At 45.3% G+C, this 19,992-nt stretch overlaps 1 protein-coding gene across 2 annotated transcripts; it reads right to left on the bottom strand.

Annotated features, from left to right (window-relative positions):
* Window positions 1–868: 868 nt before the first annotated feature.
* On the bottom strand, window positions 869–19,745 carry LOC138983659 (glycine, alanine and asparagine-rich protein-like). Of its 2 annotated transcripts, XM_070356941.1 has the most exons (7): window positions 19,592–19,745; window positions 11,714–11,974; window positions 11,169–11,246; window positions 10,059–10,201; window positions 3,021–3,498; window positions 2,685–2,969; window positions 869–1,008 (listed from the first exon to the last, which is right to left on the bottom strand). In XM_070356941.1, exons 1-7 carry the CDS (start codon window positions 19,677–19,679, stop codon window positions 1,004–1,006), a joined length of 1,338 nt encoding a protein of 445 aa, XP_070213042.1. In that variant the 5' UTR covers window positions 19,680–19,745; the 3' UTR covers window positions 869–1,003. The 2 variants fall into 2 exon arrangements, with proteins under 2 accessions (XP_070213042.1, XP_070213041.1); XM_070356940.1 differs by having other exon boundaries at window positions 2,685–3,498; window positions 19,592–19,744.
* Window positions 19,746–19,992: the final 247 nt, after the last annotated feature.

The following is a 19,992-nucleotide window of genomic DNA, read 5'->3' on the forward strand; positions in this document are numbered from 1 at the left end:
CCCACACACCCACACAACCACACACACATAAAGACACACACACATACACACACACGCACGCACGCACTCACACACACACACAAACACAGACAAACACACACACACACACACAAACACACACACACACACACACACACACACACACACACACACACACACACACATAACGTGAGAATTAGACTGATATAATCGTCACCCCTATTCTCTACCCTCCCATTGACCCCCAATTTCCCATTTTACCTACTCTCTCCCTCCCCATCCCGCTACTTCCTATCTTTTCTCCCATCTCCCCCCCTCCCATCTACCCCCTATTTTCCATTTTACCTAATTTTCTAATAATCGATGGAATGTCCCAGTAAAAGTAAAAAAGTTATAATATTACGTTGCCCCAACGTTGTGGGGGCCAAGCGCATAAAAACAATAATAATAGTCGTGGTCAACTGGTGAACTCTACTCATTGTGTTTGACGATATTCACAAATGTACCGTAATACGTACAGCCTGCGAAACTTCTGTTGTGAACACATGTGTTTTTGTGGAGTGGCATTTTCTGTTGTTGGAATTATTACGTCCTGGGTGGGTAGGTCATATTCTGAGATAGGAAAATGGTCGCTCCTTGCATGAAACGGCATAAAATAAACAATAATAAAAATTGTTTTAAATAAGTGCGCAACCCCCATAACCCTCCCGGTAGTCCTGCCCTGTTTACTACTACTACTACTACTACTACTACTACCACACACACACATAGCCTACTACTACTACTACTACTACTACTACTACTACTACTACTACTACTACTACTACTACTACTACTACTACTACTACTACTACTACTACTAACATAACTCAAGATAATTTGAAACATGTTCAATCAAAGTCTTTTTTATTCATATTTTCGCAATATCATTTCAACTTCCATTGGTCTGGAGTTCCAAAGACTGCTATGACGTCTTCGTAAGCGTGACGTCATTATGGGTTAACTTCCGGTGAGATCGTGCAGATCAGCCTGCACAGAATGCTTTATACTTTGAATTCACAAACAAGTCATGACAAATTTTAGGCTTGAGTCTACCGCTGAGAACTTGAAGAAGAATTAAAATAGGGGAAGATTGCCTAATATGGACCACTTTTTGTTTCATGCTGATAACTATATGCTTGTTTTCTTGCAAAGAAGTTTCATTTTGTGGTTGATAGTCTTTCTCTAGTAATTTTACCGTTAGGCTTAATTAGAGTGAATTAGCTTTGATAGACATTCAGCAAAAATTAGATACAGACAAATTCACAACTAGTCCAAGTTAGCAGCATGGGCGCCTAATATGGACCAGTGAATAGGCCTTCACGAATCACTGTAAAAAGCCCCCTATACTTCAAACTAGCATGATACAACTTAGTGTGCAAGTCAGACTAATTAATATAAAGATCTGAAAATATACTTTATATTGATCTGTTTCGGTTTGAGGAGATCGTTATTATTTTGAAGCACTACAGGAAACTAAAAAAACTTATAAAAACAGAGAGAAAATAAAATAAATTATCAACTTCCACGAAAAGAAGACTATTTATTATATTTGTTTTAAATCTCGAGGGCTAGTTTATTTTCAGCTAGCTTATTAATCAGTTAATGAAACTAGTCTTTTGCTTTTAATTTCTTCAATTTGTTGAAGGTGGTCCATATTGGGGCACATACACATACTTTGAGATTTTGCTATTATTTTTTGTTTGCAGTAGAAACTCGGGATCAACACTGCTCAAATGTAACAAATACAGTCTTAGCTGTCAGATATATACAGCAATGTTTGTGTGATAACAGCTTTGGCTGTGGACCCGCGACACTAGTCCGTTTAAAGCGTCAAATTTAGAGTGAACGCTGCCACAAAAGTGTATGACAGAGAGAACAAAATAACAATTTTGTGGTTTATGTTTCTGCAACTGCGAAAGAAATTATTTTGAGCGCTCTAGCACCGTTAGTTTGTCAGAACAGGAGGTTTTCCATATTAGGAGCCTATCCATAATAGGCAACCTTCCCCTAGGTCACGCGCCCAATAGACGATGTTTAGAAATAACACACCCCTCACTTGTGACTGGCCTATAGTGTCACGTGGGAAAGCTTGCCTCGTTGTTTCAGTATTCACTCTTTCACAACACGTACAAATCCGGCAGGTGCCAGAGTTAATTCCGGAATTTGCCAATTGACGTACACAAATTTAAAAAGAGATCAAAAACGTATTTGATATTTTTTTTTAATCGTGCTAAAAACTGATATTGAAGTTAAATATATTATCTTATAAATAAGGGCTTCACACTTCCTTTTCCTTCTATTTCCCTAACTTAAAAACTATCTATTAAAAATGTCAGGTCACTTTCATTTCCTTTTTTCAGGGCTAGACTGACAAAGCTTTTCCCCCAATCAAAATGGTCGGGGGTAGAGTTATTAGAAGCACCACAGTTCAAAATTTAGTGTGTTAAGGGGTATTCATATTTCATATATATATATCACAAGAATTATATCAAAGAAAAAGACTGAGGCAGAACAGGTCTATATAGTACAGACACAAAGACAAAGGTTAAGACAGTGAAAGAAAAGGCAAACAACATCAGAGACAACGGCAAAGTAAACATCGACAAGAAAGAAAGGAAGAAAAGACTATACTCACAGATGACAGCGACGATGCGGTCACTTACCCCTTCGCCCGTGAAGGATGTGCACCCTGTGTGTGACCTTGCCGTGCACCTTGCCCTTGTGGACCTTGGCCTTGGAGCGCGCACCGCCTCCGTAAATGGCTGCTTGCACTCGCCCCGCTCCTCCGCCACTCAGTCTGGCCAGACCTGGACCCGCCACGCCGGTCAGTCTCGCGCTGGTCACGCGGCCAGTCAGCCCTGTACTGCTGGCTCCAGACACCCTAGTTCTGGTAACACCTCCAGTGACGGCACCAGTTAGACGACCTCCTATAGTGCCAGTTAGACGACCTCCAGTGACAACACCAGTTAGGCCACCTCCTGTAGCACCAGTTAGACGACCTCCAGTGACAACACCAGTTAGGCCACCTCCTGTAGCACCAGTTACGCCTCCAGTAACAGCACCAGTTAGACGACCTCCTGTTGCACCAGTCACGCCCCCAGTGACGGCACCAGTTAGACCTCCTGTGGCACCAGTCAGCCCCGCACCAGTGACACCAGTGACGCCGACGCGGACGTTGGAGAAGCAGCTGGGCCTGATGTTGACGAGGGCTGCGCAGGCCATGGCCTCCACGTCCACCCGGCTCTGCACCCTGGGCGCGCACCCCGTCACGAACTGGTCCACCTCGAACAGCGGCAAGGCGCGCATGATGTTAGACAGGAAGGACTCCATGTTGAGGTTGAGGTTGGTGCGGAGCGAGAGGGCGATGTCGACGAGCTGGTTGACGCCCAGCTTGACGTCCAGCCCGGCCAGCACCCGGCCCAGGTCCACTGACGGCACCAGTCGCCCCACGTCCAGCAGGAACCGCGACACACTCGCCTGTACCCAGCACAGTCAGCATGCGTCATCAGTACAGTCAGAGAAAACACAGCACGCGTCATTAGTAGTTAGATGACAGTCAGCACGCGTCATCAGTACAGTCAGAGAATACACAGCACGCGTCATTAATAGTTAGATAACAGTCAGCACGCGTCATTAGTAGTTAGAAAATTGTCAGCACGCGTCATTAGTAGTTTAGGTAACAGTCAGCACGCGTCATCAGTTCAGTCAGAGAAAACACAGCACGCGTCATTAGTAGTTAGAAAACTGTCAGCACGCGTCATTAGTAGTTAGAAAACTGTCAGCACGCGTCATTAGTAGTTAGAAAACTGTCAGCACGCGTCATTAGTAGTTAGATAACAGTCAACACGCGTCATCAGTACAGTCAGAGAAAACACAGCACGCGTCATTAGTAGTTAGAAAACTGTAAGCACGCGTCATTAGTAGTTAGATAACAGTCAACACGCGTCATCAATACAGTCAGAGAAAACACAGCACGCATCATTAGTAGTTAGAAAACTGTCAGCACGCGGCATTAGTACAGTCAGAGAACAGTCAGCACGCGTCATCAGTACAGTCAGAGAACAGTCGGGGACGTAGCTCAGTTGGTAGCGCGCTGGCTTTGTAGCCAGTTGGTCGCTATCAGCGTGGGTTCGATCCCCACGTTCGGCGAGAGATTTATTTCTCGGAGTCAACTTTGTGCAGACTCTCTTCGGTGTCCGAACACCCCCGTGTGCACACATGCGCAGGAAAAAGATCCCACGTTCACAGCGAAAGTCTCAGGGCTTGAAAAACACGAAGACACGCATGCATCATCTCTCGTCTCCGATTATCGTGATCGTATTTCGATACTTTGACGAGACAAACCCAATGCTGGTGTGTCGAAGAAGACAGCCACAGCGGGCTCTTCTTCTTCTTTCTTTGGACTGCCGCCTTCATCAAAGTGAAGATTCTGCAGACTTTGGAGAGAGTTGCGAAGATGATTTGCAGCTGGTGTTATCAGATCTGCCCGGGGGTTCAGTGATAGCTAGTGGGGGGTAGAAATAGAGGAGGGAGGTGGGGAGGATCAGGGGCGGGGGGAGGGGGGGGGGGTGGGGGTGGGGAGGGGTGTCTAGATCCGGGATTTGAAGGCTTCCAGAGAGGGGCTGAGAGCGACCTCACCCGGGAGCGCGTTCCAGTCCACGATGGTGCGTGGAAAGAAAGACTTCTGGCGGTAGGTTGTGCGGCACAACGGTAGCTGGTAGGCAGCATCGTGAAGGAGTCTGGTGCTTTTGGCGGTGGGATTTGGGGTGGGTGTGTTGCGGGTGTTGATCGACAGCAAGCCATTGGAGAATTTGTACATGGTGATGAGGCGGGCTCTGCGGCGCCGATCTTGAAGTGTGGGCCACTGCAAGTGTTCCAACATGGCGTCAACGCTCGAAGTCTTGCGGTGGCGATTTACAACCCATCGGGCTGCCCTGCGCTGCACAGCTTCGAGACGATCCACGTCCTTGCAGGTGTACGGATCCCACACGGGACTCGCAAATTCCAGGGGAGAACGGATAAGGGCAAAGTAGGCTCTCTGCTTCACTTCCTGTGAGCCGACTCTTAAGTTGCGTCGGAGAAAGCCAAGCATCTGGTTTGCTTTGTTAGTGATGTTTAAGATGTGAATATCCCACCTCAGGTCGTGGGACAGGGTCACTCCGAGGTACTTTGCCTCGTTTACAGGGCTGAGGGTATGGCCGTGCAGTTGGTAAGAGCATGGCGTGGGGTTTCTTTTCCTGGACACCGGGAGAGTCTGGCACTTATCCGGGTGGAAGCTCATCAGCCACTTCTGCTCCCACTCAGCGAGGCGGTTCAGATCCTCTTGGAGGGCTTGCTTGTCACTGGCGGAGCTGATAGTTCTGTGGCAAAGAGTGTCATCAGCAAACAGGCGGGAGGTGGAGGTGAGGCCCTCAGGCAGATCGTTTATGTAGAGTAAAAAGAGGGCGGGGCCAATTACGGACCCCTGTGGTACCCCGGACTCCACGGGAACGAGACTGGAGGTGGCGCCGTCAACCACGACTGCCTGCTGCCGGTCGGAGAGGAACCCCTTGATCCAGGCGTGCATCGTCCCGACGATGCCATAATGGTGAAGCTTGTGGAGAAGAAGTTCGTGGCAGACTCGGTCGAACGCTTTACTGAAATCCATAATGAGGGCGTGGGACTCTTTCCCTTTTTCAAGGTCGTCTGACAACTCATCCACAAGCCCCAGCAGTTGGCTCTCACAAGAACGCTTGCTCCTGAAACCATGCTGTTCTTCCCGCAGGATGCCGTTGGTCTCAGCGAAAGACATGAGTGTACTGGTGACAATATGCTCCATGAGCTTACATGGTATGGACGTCAAAGAGATGGGTCGGTAGTTTGATGGATCGTATCGTTGACCTTTTTTGTAGACTGCCGTGACATTCGCTAGACGCCAATCTCTTGGGACGACGCCGGAGTTTAGCGAAGACTGGAAAAGGAGGGCCAAGGCAGGTGATAGTTCGTCAGCAAGCTCCTTCAGTATCCTGGGGCTGATGCCGTCTGGACCTGGTGCCTTGCTGGGGTCGAGGTCTTTCATCAGTTTGCCAACGCCAGAGCTGGTGATGTTAATAGTGCTGCAGGTGGGGCGGTCAGGTTTTGCGTGGAGGTTTGTTCGCTCTTGAAATTCTTCTTCAGTGCAGGAGATCTTGGGGCTGAAGGCCGAGTGGAAAGTCCGGTTTAGTGCCTCAGCACGGTCTTTGGCGTCGGTGACCAGTTTGCCGTCCACCTTAAGGGGGGAGACGCCGGAGGCCTCGGTGCGTTGCGCCTTGATATAAGTCCAGAATGGTTTGGTGTTGGGTCTGGTGGTGTCGTCGGTGGGCTCAGAGAAGAGCTTCTCAGTGTGGGACCAATACTCTCGTCTCAGATTTCTTTGGACTTTGCTCTTAAGTTCTTTCACTTCGGTCTTGAGGTCGTCGTTGCCGGATTTCTTCCAGCGTTTATAAAGGCGGTCCCTTCTCCTAATGAGTCTGAGTGTGGCGTACTCCACCCATGGTTTGTTGGTTCGGCCCCCAATGGTCTTGCTGGGGATATGCTGCTCCGTTATGGAGGCGACACCTTCTTTGAACGTCTGCCAGATTTCTTCAGGGTTGCTGTTCTCGCTGAAGGAGTCCGTGATGTTGTCGGAGAGTTCTTGGGCTGACGTGCGCAGGGAGGTCCAATTTGCCCTGTTGTACTGGGGTACCTGGCGTCTAATCTGGCGTTGGCGGGCGGGGCAGACATCGAACTCCATATAGACGATGTCATGGTCTGACAGGCCAGGGAGACTTTCAATGCGGGGCACAAGTGAAGGGTGACTTGTTACAAAGAGATCAAGTGTGTTGTCTAGTCTGGTGGGGAACGTCACGAGCTGGTCAAAGCCGAGATCGTTGATCAGGTCCAGGAACTCATTGTGGAGGCCTGGGTAGGGGGAGCCGGGTTTCAAGGTCTTTGTGGTCCAGTCGAACGCTGGGAAGTTCATGTCGCCTCCAATAATGATGGTGGCGTTGGTGGCTGCCGCGCGGCGGGCAGAAATTTCGAACTGTTTCAGGCTGAGCTCATCTTTGACGTTGGGGCGGTAATAGGAGGCCAGGAGCAGTTGCCTCCTCCCCTTCAGTTTTATCTTCACCCAAATCAGCTCACAGTCGGGAGTAGAAAGGTCTGTGACTTCTTGAGAGGAGAGGTAGTCAGCGACTGCAATGAAGACACCTCCGCCGCTCCTATTTCTATCTCGTCTGTACATAACATAGTGCGGAGGAAGCACTTCGCTGCTGAGAATGGTGGAGTCAAGCCAGGACTCTGTTCCGACGATTATATCCGGCTTGGTGCTGTCAATTAGGTTTCTCGTTCCAGGTACCTTCCCAGTTATTGACTGGAAGTTCACATTTAGAATTCTAAGGGGACGATTGAACTGTTTGTTGTGACGACTGGCACGGGTGGGGGTTGACGAGTGGATAGGGTGGAAGTCATCTTCGGTGGGGAACGAGGTCTCTGTCGGACTCAGCAGCCCAGACAGGCACGGGGTTTGGTTAAGTCCAAACAAGTCGAAGGCGACGCTACTATAGTTTGCGTTGTGACAAATAACACATCTCCAAATCACATCGCTAAGTCCCAGTCCGTCGTACTCATCGGAGGTCGCCAACACGCTCTGACAGGCGAGGTGAAACCACTGACCGCATGTTTCGCATTCAATTCCACGTTCCTCCCATGTGACTGTGCGGTCACAAGTGCCACAAGGGTACTTGGTTTCATTCGGGTCACCGGGTGTTAAATGAGGAGACGGGGGGCTGTCAACGGACTCCTCAGATGGCAGGGACATGGTAGCGGGGGAGAGGGCAAGCAGGCACAGAAGCAAGAGTGGTCGTGGCCCAAGGCTTGAAGTGCAGGGCATCATGCAAGTTCAGAAGTCATATCCATGTTTTGCAGGAAAAAAGAAAAATAAGGAAATTGTAACACTCACAGTCTCTGGTGGCGGCGTAGTGGTGATTTAAGTAAGATTTGGATACTATCTCAGGGTAGGCAGGGGGGGGGGGGGGGGGGGTAGGGCGAGAAACTGCAGGCGAAAGTGTCAGGTGCACACGGCAAAGATGGAGGCCGCCATGTTGCTTGCAGGTCCCAAATGTCACAAAGCTTGAGGAAGTTTTTCAGGTACTCCAGGTGAATGGCAGCGTCGACGGATCCCGCAATCACGGGGCACACATTCCTAAGAATGTCAGGGAAGAGGATAAAGGGTCAGGGCGGAGATATAGCATCTCGAACTAGCGTTTTGGGCAAGAAGCGGGGCGGGCGAAAGTAAACAAACGTCCGACTCCCGCGCATGCGCAACTCGTTCGAATCAAAGTATCACACCATATCTTCAACGTATTACCAACTAGATGATTACCCGCTTCGCCGGGTACCGGCTTCGCCGGGATACCCGGCTTCGCCGGGAAGAAGTACAGCCGAAGAAGTAGAGGAATACCCGGCTTCACCGGGATGAAAGCGTTGTGGACAGTGACCTTCTAAAAATAGTAACGGGAATATCCAGCTTCGCCGGGATGAAAGCGTTGTGGACAGTGACCTTCTAAAAATAGTAACGGGAATATGGATTGACGCCACACGAAGGAAGGGAGATAAACGCAAAACACTGGAGAAGATAAGGAAGAGTTACTGGGAATGTATCTGGGAAGATGAACAGAAAAACCAAAATCGGTTGGAGAAGATAATGAAGAGTTACTGGGAATGGATGAACAGAAAAACCAAAATCGGTTCAGCGCTGCGCGCTGAGAGCACGTGTTGAAAATTTTCATCGACCAGATTGTGTCCGGGGTGTACCTGAATATGCCCACCAAATTTGAAGCAGATCCATCGAGAATTTGGCCGTGCATCGCGAACACACACACACACACACACACACACACACACACACACACACACACACACACACACACACACACACACACAAGTCGTATATATATATATATATATATAGATACCTGTCCCAATATAGACCAGTTGGTCTAAGAGGACGTTAAACCCTAATAGTCAGTCAGTCAGAGAACAGTCAGCACGCGTCATCAGTACAGTCAGAGAACAGTCAGCACGCGTCATCAGTACAGTCAGAGAACAGTCAGCACGAGTCTTCAGTACAGTCAGAGAACAGACAGCACGCGTCATCAGTACAGTCAGAGAACAGACACCACGCGTCATCAGTACAGTCAGAGAACAGACAACACGCGTCATCAGTACAGTCAGAGAACAGTCTGAGTACAGTGATCAAAATTCATCAGTACTGTCAGCACACGTCTTCAGTACATTTAGCACACGTCATCAGTACAGTCAGCACACGTCATCAGTACAGTCAGCCTCGTCTTCAGTACAGCCAGCCTCGTCTTCAGCACAGTCAACACGCTTCACCAGTACAGCCAGAGTACAATCAGCAAACGTTATAGCGTCTTCGGTAGATTTAAAGTAAGGGCAGCACACGTCTTCAGTACATTCAGCACACGTCATCAGAACAGTCAGCACACGTCATCAGTACAGTCAGCCTCGTCTTCAGTACAGTCAGCCTCGTCTTCAGTACAGTCAACACGCTTCATCAGTACAGTCAGCACGCTTTATCAGTACAGGCACCACCCTCATCAAAGCTGTCAGCACACGTCTTCAGTACGTGTCACTGAGTACAGTCAGAAAACGTCATCAATTCAGTGTGCACACGTCATCAGTACAGTCAGCACGCGCCAATAGTAGAGTCAGGTCATGTTAACGCACATCATGAGAATAGTCAACTCACGTCAACACACGTCATGAGAGCAATCTGCTCACGTCAGCACACGTCATGAGAGCAGTCTGCTCATGTGAGCACATGTTACGAGAAAAGTCAGCACACGTCATGAAAACAGTCAGCACACGTCATGAAAACAGGCAGCACACGTCATGAAAACAGTCACCACACACAGACAAACCTCTTTCTAAATTTAAAAACAAAAACACAGGGGAAAAAAATGGAAAATGAGATCTGCCCCTGTAAATAATATTTTGAGATGTATAAAAGGACTCACAGCCTCCAGGTTGATGGCAACCTGCGTGATGAACTGTGTGGCGTCAAGGGCAGGCAACTGCTGGAGGATCTCCATGACAGCTACCCCCAGCTTCTCCAGTGTCACCTGGGCCACCAGGTCCACTGCTGACGAGGCCACGGCCCCTGCACGTCACCACCGGCATTTTATGTCATCACTACAAACCTGCCTCAGCATGTCTTCTGCGGAACGAACAGGCAACAGTTTGACTCTGGGACAGTCATGACTGTCATTTTTAAGTGTTCATTAGGCAACAGCTGTATAATTTTGTTTGTTGTTTTCCATTATTTTCATTGCTGGAAAATTCGGGTCGCTTTCTCACAGTTGAAAGCTAGCAGCAACAAGTGTCGCGCTCCTCAGTTTGTGCGTGTTTAGGTGTCATCAGTCACCTGCATTTTTGACAGATTGACCGAGGTATTTTATATGCCACTGTGGGAACACCGGGGTGGGACGTGAAGACCATGTCTGATACTCCACATACAGTTGACGCGTGTCCGCCCTGGCCTGGATTCGAGCCCGCGACATAGGATCACCTAACTGAGCAGGCCCCCATTATGTGCCAAAAATGCATTGATCAGGCATGTACAATGAATTCAAACGCCGGACGTTTTGCTAATACGGTCAGAGAAAGGGTTAGTGTGGACGAGGACATCTAACCTTCAAAACACGCACTTTCAAGGCGTCCTACTAGGAGAGCCTCAACGGCGTCAGTTGTCACTCATAAAGAAAAGATAAGATAAGGTAGTATACCCTAGCAACAAGGACAAAGCAAACCTCGATAGTTCGCGGATCATGAAAAGCTCAAGTTAAATCTCTCTCTCTTTCCTCTCTCTCTCTCTCTCTCTCTCTCTCTCTCTCTCTCTCTCTCTCTCTCTCTCTCTCTCTCTCTCTCTCTGTCTCTCTCCCTGTCTCTCTGTCTCCCCTCTCTCTCTCTCTCTCTCTGTCTGTCTGTCTCTGTCCCTCTCTCCCCCCCTCTCTCTCTCTCTTTCTCTCTCTCTCTCTCTCTCTCTTTCTCTCTCTCTTTCTCTCTCTCTCTCTTTCTCTCGCGCTCTCTGTACGCTACACTTGCAGGACCAAGGCAAGATTGTTTACCTGACACGTTTGTTCCAGACTCCAGGGCGGAGGCCAGGCCTTGAACGATGTCCTGCAGCAGGTCCAGAACCTCCTTCACTGCAAAATACATTGCCGTTTGCGTCAGTGGCTTTCTCCGCATAAGAAACTAAATTCACCAAATATCAGGAGGAAAATGTCTGCTGTACTTTTGGTTCACCCTTCTCTTCGCCTATTATTCTCAAAGGAATCTATGTATGTGTCTGTCTGTCTGTCCGCCTGTCCGCCTGACTAGGTTTGTCTGTCTGTCTCTGTTGGTCTGTGTGCCATTTATAAACATCCACAGCTCTAATATAAACAATTCATTCACAATCCATGACTACATACTCAAGTCCCCATTCACTGGAGTTACTTGTGTGGTCAAGGATTCCAGAAACAACAGCTACACACACGTCCAGCACCCTCCCTTCCCCGGTGCGCCCACAGCCTGGTGTATCTAAGGGAGATAAATGCACCACTCACCACTCATCCATCAAGCGAGACAACTACACCACTCACCCGCCAAGGGAGACAACTGAAGCACTCACCCAGATTGCCCACCGCTTCGCCCAATGTGTTCGTGACTCCCCCCAGCAGGCCGTTCTCCCCTGTGATGCCGCCCAGTAGGCCACCATTACCACCACCACCCAGCACGCCGCCCAGTAGACCACCATCACCACCACCACCCAGCACGCCGCCCAGTAGACCACTATCACCACCACCACCCAGCACGCCGCCTAACAGGCCGCCGCCACCGCCACCACCGAGCAGGCCGCCTAGCAACCGCTTGTCTCGTTCCTTCGTCTCATCTGCAGAAGAACATACGAATCAGTCGTGCCTAAAATGTAAAATTGTCGGATGAATGAAATACGTGAGAGAGAGAGAGAGAGAGAGAGAGAGAGAGAGAGAGAGAGAGAGAGAGAGAGAGAGAGAGAGAGAGAGAGAGAGAGAGAGAGAGATCAAATCAAATCAAATCAAATCAAATCAAATCAAATTTTATTTTACGAGGGTTGTGGCATAAGCAATATAAACGAGCTTCTTTTCAACCAGCCCTCGCCCAGAGAGGGACTATTCTAATCTTGAATACATATATATATGTATATATAAACATCTCTTTAAATCAAGTTTAGCTTATTCTGGCAGCGTTTTGTGGAATTCTCTCCCGGAATCAGTTCGAGACCACTCATCCATCAAGCGAGACAATAATGCAGTAATGGTGGCATAAGCAATTACAAAAGATAAGCAAGGCAGAGAAACTATTCACATGACTATATATATACACGTTGTAGGCTATACATACATTCTTGCGTTATGAAACACTGATGCTTTATGGACAGATATGATCAATATGAAAATAATCAGAACGAAGTCTTCCATCACTGTGACTTTTCGTAATTTGACATTAAATGTAATGAGAGGTGTTTTTTGAAAGTATTGAGACTTGTTGGGACTCGAACTGATTCCGGGAGAGAATTCCACAAAACGCTGCCAGAATAAGCTAAACTTGATTTAAAGAGATCTATCCGCGGAATGGGGACGTTGAATTTTCGGCTTGGTTTGGCTTTAAATTTTGTAATGAAAGCACTCGGTGCATGGCCGGAAAGGATTTTGTGAAGGAGCACGCCTTTATTTGATTTAAATCTTTCTTTTAAAGGCAAAATCTTAAGTTTTTTATAATCGTCGAAAACAAGACTGGATTGTTTTAATAGAACTGATTTTAGTGCTCGTCTGTGTAGACTGTACAGTGGTTTTAAAATGTTTGCACTGGCAGAGTCCCAGATGGTCGAACAATAATCCGTGATGGTTTGTATGTATGCATTATAAAATAATAACCTTGAGTGTGGATCAAGAAAGTGCTTTATTCTGTTCAACAAATATATTTTCCTCGACACGGTTTTGCACAACGATCTAACATGATGGGTCCAAGATAAATTATTATCGATATTTACTCCCAAAACTTTGTGATCTCCTACTTCCGCTATTGCATCGTTGCCAATTAATAAGGAATGAGGATTATTCTTGATGTTTTGTCTTTTTTGCCTTGTTGTAATTAACATGTATTTGGTCTTTTGGGGGTGAAGACTCATGTGGTTATATTTTGTCCAATTAATGAGATCATCTAGACTGTTCTGCAATGATAAATAAACTTTGTCTAATTTTTTATCAGAAGTGTGTATGGTCGTATCATCAGCAAATAGTTCACAATCATCATTAACACTAAAAGGAAGATCGTTAATATACAGAGAGAAAAGAAGTGGCCCAAGGACAGAACCCTGGGGGACTCCATATAACACCGGTCTTTTACTTGACATAGTGGAATTCACGCAGACGGATTGCTCTCGTCCGGCTAAGAAAGATGAGAGGAGGCATAGGGTTTGGGGTGACAATCTATACTCAGCTAATTTTCTTAAAAGTAACTCATGATTAATGACGTCGAATGCTTTTGCAAAATCGACGAAAAGGACACCACAGAGTTCATTATTATTAATGTTGCTAAGCAAGTTTTCAAGAAGGTTTATTAATGCTGTGTGGCACGAATGATTTACTCTGAAGCCTGACTGATTTGAATGAATAAGGTCGTATTTCTTCAAATGTGCGGCCAAGTGTGTATATATGTGTTTTTCAAGTGGTTTGGATAAAACAGGAAGAATCGTCCCATTGGTCTGTAATTGGCGAGAGAGAGAGAGAGAGAGAGAGAGAGAGAGAGAGAGAGAGAGAGAGAGAGAGAGAGAGAGAGAGAGAGAGAGAGAGAGAGAGAGAGAGAGAGAGAGAGAGAGAGAGAGAGAGAGAGAGAGAGTCTGGAGTCTGGAGTCTGGAGTCTGGATGGTTTATTGATTAGGCCTTGGGCCCATTTCAATTCGGGGTGTACACAGTTTCAAAATTACATGCTTCATGAATAATAATCATAATAATATTAATCATACTAAAAATCATCATCATCGTAATGACAGTCGACATGACGACAGTGGAAACAGGCATTTACAACAGCAAAACGTTTGAAAAAGGACAGTAATGCATCAACACAAAATCCAGTCTCTGTCACACTTTACTCATGTCTCTCTGTCATCCTTCCATCCATCCATCCATCCATCCATCCAGCCATCCAGCCAACCATCCATCCATCCATCCTTCCATCCATCTCATGTCCCTCTGTCATCCATCCATCTAATCATCCGTCTGTCTGTCCAACCATTCATCCGTCATCCATCTATTCATCCCTCCATCTATCCCTTCACATGCCCTTCCACACGCAAATCTGCAAACAGTTATATGCATAATCGTTGTATCTCTGATACATAGCATCACATTAACGTTTTCAAAAAAACAAAACATTATTACTATTTTTTTTGAGCAATCGACAAAAACAACAAAAATAGCATACACATAAAACAAGATCATGCAATATCTCATATTCACTGTCCCCACTCACTGCGTATTTTAAACGCGTTCATGATGAAGGTTGCAAGTCTAAGTAATATTGATCTGTTTGGTGTCGCTAGAAGTAGCGCCAGTTTAAAGCTTGATGGACGGTTGTAATATTTTGCAGGTATGTAGTACTCACGAATACCAGCATATTTTGGACATTTCAAAACAAAATGAATTTCATCTTCGGTCTCATTTGCGCAGAATGGACACAAGTAATCTACAGCTGTTGACGACCGAATGTGTCGTAATCGATGCACTTTGAACTTTGTGATGGACGACTTTTTCCACTGTATTGCTGTCAATCATTAAATCGGGACCAGTTGAGGTAAAATTCTGTCGTTTTTGTCTAGTTGTAATTATCATATAATTATTTGGTTTTCTTTGGGTGAGAGAGAGAGAGAGAGACAGAGAGACAGAGACAGAGACAGAGAGACATAGAGAGACAGAGACAGAGAGACAGACAGACAGACAGAAAGACAGACAGACAGACAGACAAACTAGTCTCTCTCTCTCTCTCTCTCTCTCTCTCTCTCTCTCTCTCTCTCTCTCTCTCTCACCCAAAGAAAACCAAATATATGATAATTACAACTAGACAAAAACGACAGAATTTTACCTCAACTGGTCCCGATTCAGTTTAATGATTGACGGGGACCGGCACGGTTGGCCTAGTGGTAAGGCATCCGCCCCGTGTGGGTTCGAACCCCGGCCGGGTCATACCTAAGACTTTAAAATGGGCAATCTAGTGGCTGCTCCGCCTGGCGTCTGGCATTATGGGGTTAGTGCTAATGACTGGTTGGTCCGGTGTCAGAATAATGTGACTGGGTGAGACATGAAGCCTGTGCTGCGACTTCTGTCTTGTGTGTGGCGCACGTTATATGTCAAAGCAGCACCGCCCTGATATGGCCCTTCGTGGTCGGCTGGGCGTTAAATGACAAACAAACAAACAAACAATTGATTGACGGCAATACGGTGGAAAAAGTCGTCCATCACAAAGTTCTAGGTGTCCACATCGATAACAACCTGTCTTGGTCAATTCACATTGAACAACTTAGTAAATTAGTGTCAAAGAAAGTGTACCTCTTATCTAGAATTAAACACTTCCTTAATTGTCAAGCCAGGAAGTTATTTTTCACTGCTCATATTCAGTCTCTTATTGATTACGCATTCACTCTATGAGACTCAGCAAGTGATAATTCCCTAAAGCTACTCAGCAGATTACATAAAAGAGCGCTAAAAGTAGTATTACTCAAACAGACTACTCTCACCGACTCAGACTACATCAACATAGGGGTCCTACCTCTAAAGTCAAGAATGAATTATAATAAAGGAATAATGATGCATAAAATGATGACAGAAAATGCACCCGAAACCATTTGTTCAAAGTTCTCTTTGAAGAATTCGCACCACTTTATAAAACTAAACACTCTTCTTCCTAGGATAGACCTATTTAAATCAAGTCTTGTTTATTCAGGAAGCAGCCTCTGGAACGCTCTTCCGGACGCCCTGCGCCAATCCACCAATACGGATTCTTTTAGAACCAAATATTCTTTCCATTTAATGAACTCTATGAACAAATAAACTTGATTGGTATGTTCTCTTTGTGTACAGTTGTTCATTATCGGAATTATGGTTTATTGTGACAAAATCACGAAGATTTGGCTCTGTAACACATTGTTTTGCTGAGATAATGTATTTTTGCAAAGTATGCTTACTTTGCGTTTATCTTCATTGCTTTACACCCAGTTTTGAACACTACCCAGGGGCGGACGAGGGGGGGGTTTCTGGGGTTTCCGGAAACCCCCCCCCCCAGCCAAAAAATAAAAATATTTTTGTGTGTTTTTTTGGGTTGAGTTTCAATTTTGTGGGTATTAATCAGTGACAAAATCTGCTGCCTGGAACTGGTAATGATCATCCTCAGAATGCACCAGCTTGCACCATTTTGCATCCTTTTTTTAAAAATTTTCCGGGGGGGCATGCCCCCGGACCCCCCTAGCAAGCTAGGCGCTTCGCGCCGTCGGCTCGGCGCTTCGCGCCTTCACACCCATATCTTCACAATATACTTTTGGAAACCCCCCCCATAAAATGAACTGATCCGCCCCTGCTACCTTATGATCTACAATGCTTCTACATAATGCGCTTCATGTACATAAACTTATATGTTCTACCATTAATGTTTTTATGTAACCTTTTTTTTTTCCTAGTCATAGTTATAGTAAAATAGTTTAGTCCCTCTTTAGGGCGAGGGCCAGATGCAAAAAAGCATATCTATGCTTATTCTTGTCACCCTCGAAAAATAAAGATTTGTCATTGTCATTGTCTCTCTCTCTCTCTCTCTCTCTCTCTCTCTCTCTCTCTCTCTCTCTCTCTCTCTCTCTCTCTCTCTCTCTCTCTCTCTCTCTCTCTCTCTCTCTCTCTCTCTCTCTCTCTCTTTATAGAATATTACAATTGGGGATCAATTTTGATACAAAAGCAACAACGCGCTTGGGTGGTATGGAAATGTGAACGCAAAAGAACAAATACGAAAAACAGGTCTTCCAAACATCCAAACCCAGTCCAGCGCAGATCCCAGATCCCCAATTTATATTGCTTATGCCACAACCCTCGTAAAATAAAATTTGATTTGATTTGATTGATCTCTCTCTCTCTCTCTCTCTGTCTCTCTCTCTCTCTGTCTCTCTCTCTCTCTCTCTCTTCTCCTCACCCCCCTCTCGCAGACACACACACACACATGAATACCGTGCGGATAAACGCTTACTACGTATCGCTGTGAGTGACGTGCAGTTCAGTCTGCTACTGCGCTGGACTGGGTTTGGATGTTTGGAAGACCTGTTTTTCGTATTTGTTCTTTTGCGTTCACATTTCCATACCACCCAAGCGCGTTGTTGCTTTTGTACCAAAATTGATCCCCAATTGTAATATTCATTTGTGTTGAAGTTTGCACAATGCTGAATTTTTGCAGCCATACTGAAACAAGTTATTACAGTTTAATCAAACTTTTCTGAAAGGTTCCAGAACGTCCAACAAACTCATCAAAATGCTATGATATTGTAAGCACTCTTTTCCAATTGTGTTAACAATACTCATCTCAAATGTAAAAGCAAAACTACGGGGGGTTTACCCACATAGCCCACACAAAAATGACGCCAAAACAAGCCTTTTACGGCTTCTGACGAGGCTAACACCAGTCTTCTTCAAAATGGCAAAACAACACTGCTAGGCACAACTGCTCAACCAAATAATGTGTATGGGTAGAAAATGAGTTGTTCTTCCATTTGAGATCAAAAACGGGGTCACTCTTGCTTATTTTGATTTTTTGTGTATTTTAGTGTCTGCAAGTTTGCTTTTGCGAATTTGATTTCGGGGGGTGTCCTGAGTCTCCGGTCCACTGCATAAACACTAATTCATAATAAAACTCTTTATTTCATACGGTAGGGGAATGAATTACCTTTCTGACAATATACTTGGTTTTAACATAACTGGCCGCATCACAAAGATATACAGCTAAATGTATTTGCCTACTTTTTTATGACGGGGAGTTACTTTACTTTACTTTATTTGGTGTTTAACGTCGTTTTCAACCGTTCAAGGTTATATCGCGACGGATGACGGGGAGTGTAGAAGTCCCTTTTGAAAGTCATAACATTTCTGTGTAACTCATTACTCGACGTAATGTTCTTGACCAGCGGTAGCGTTAACAGTATTAGGTGAAAGTTGGCATGCTGCTATAGCAACACCCGTATTTAGTGCCATCATCGTCTTTAATTATATGTTCAAAAACACAGACCGTTGGCATTTTCTTTTCTTAATGATAGACCATTGTATTTTGTGTGATGAGGCTATTTACCTAAATAGATCAACGCGAATAAACGTCACAGTCTCTCTCTTAACAAAATGTCTAGCTCAGATTATAGAAGGTGTAACATAATTATGAAACAACCTGTTTCAACTTGGGGCCGCATTTGAGCTTCCCTTGACGATAATTTTATCATTTTCAACAGACATAAGCTGATTTTTTTTTTTAACAAGAAATAAACAAGTCGCGTAAGGCGAAATAAGTAAGCCTACATTATTTTAGTCAAGCTGTCGAACTCACAGAATAAAACTGAACGCACTGCATTTTTTTTCACCAAGACCGCATACTCGTAGTTTCGTCAGTCCATCGCTCGTGGCAAAGGCAGTGAAATCGACAAGCCAGAATAGTGCGGTAATGGTCGCGCTGAGTAGGATAACACGCTTTTCTGTATCTCTATTCTTTTTAGCGTACTGAGTTTGTTTTTAATCCAAACATATCATATCTATATGTTTGTGGAATCAGGGACCGACAAGAAATAAGATGAAATTGTTCCTAAATCGATTTCGGACAATTAATTTTAATCATAATTTTCATATTTTTAATTTTCAGAGCTTGTTTCTAATCCAAATATAACATATGTATATGTTTTTGAAATCAGAAAATGACGAAGAATATGATGAAATTGTTTTTGGATCGTTTAAAAAAAACAATTTTAATGACAAGTTTCCGATTTTTAATGACCAAATTCATTATTTATTTTTTAAGCCACCAAACTGAAATGCAATACCAAAGTCCGGACTTCGTCGAAAATTGCTTTGCCAAAATTTCAATCAATTTGATTGAAAAATGAGGGTGTGACAGTGCCGCCTCAACTTATACAAAAAGTCGGATATGACGTCATCAAAGACATTTATCGAAAAAATTATAAAAACCTCCGGGGATATCATTCCCAGGAACTCTCATGTCAAGTTTCATAAAGATCGGTCCAGTAGTTTATTCTGAATCGCTCTACACACACACACACAGACAGACAGACACACACACACACAGACACACATACACCACGACCCTCGTCTCGATTCCCCCTCTATGTCAAAACATATAGTCAAAACTTGACTAAATGTAAAAACAACTGTGGTCTGTGGCTTCACTCTTCGCGTACCAAAGTTTAATTTGTACTTTTCATGGAGACACAAAGTAGACTCACCCGTTGCAGACACACAGGCGACGAGAGTGAGCACGAGTAAGACACGCATGATGACGTCAAAGTAGATAGTTGATTGAGTAGTCGGCATCAAATGCGCATCAGTTTATATAGGAAATGTGTGTGAACTTAACAAATACTGATTTCCCCACTCAAGTGACCTCTGTCACCCCAACATTCTTCAGGTAATGCCACCTGCAGCCAGCCGCATGTCCAGATGTCGTTATCTTTTATCCTTGCACTGTGCACTGATACGATCGTTTTCAGGCTGTGAAAACAAGCACACAATGACCTGACTGCTCCTTGAGCCATTAACAGCTTTAACTGCTTCCTTATTCAAATTCTGTTTTCTCTTCACTCCCTGTTCTCTCCTATAAACACAATGACCGCCATGTGCCCTCAGT

The sequence above is a fragment of the Littorina saxatilis genome, linkage group LG13, assembly GCF_037325665.1.
Source record: "Littorina saxatilis isolate snail1 linkage group LG13, US_GU_Lsax_2.0, whole genome shotgun sequence".
Lineage (NCBI taxonomy): Eukaryota > Metazoa > Mollusca > Gastropoda > Littorinimorpha > Littorinidae > Littorina > Littorina saxatilis.

Coding starts and splice junctions, on each gene's coding strand:
- LOC138983659 (XM_070356940.1), bottom strand. CDS start 19,679: ATGCCGACTACTCAATCAACTATCTACTTTGACGTCATCATGCGTGTC. Junction 11,975..19,591: donor CGCCTGTGTGTCTGCAACGG/GTGAGTCTACTT, acceptor GTTCTTCTGCAG/ATGAGACGAAGGAACGAGAC. Junction 10,202..11,168: donor GTCTGGAACAAACGTGTCAG/GTAAACAATCTT, acceptor GGTGACGTGCAG/GGGCCGTGGCCTCGTCAGCA.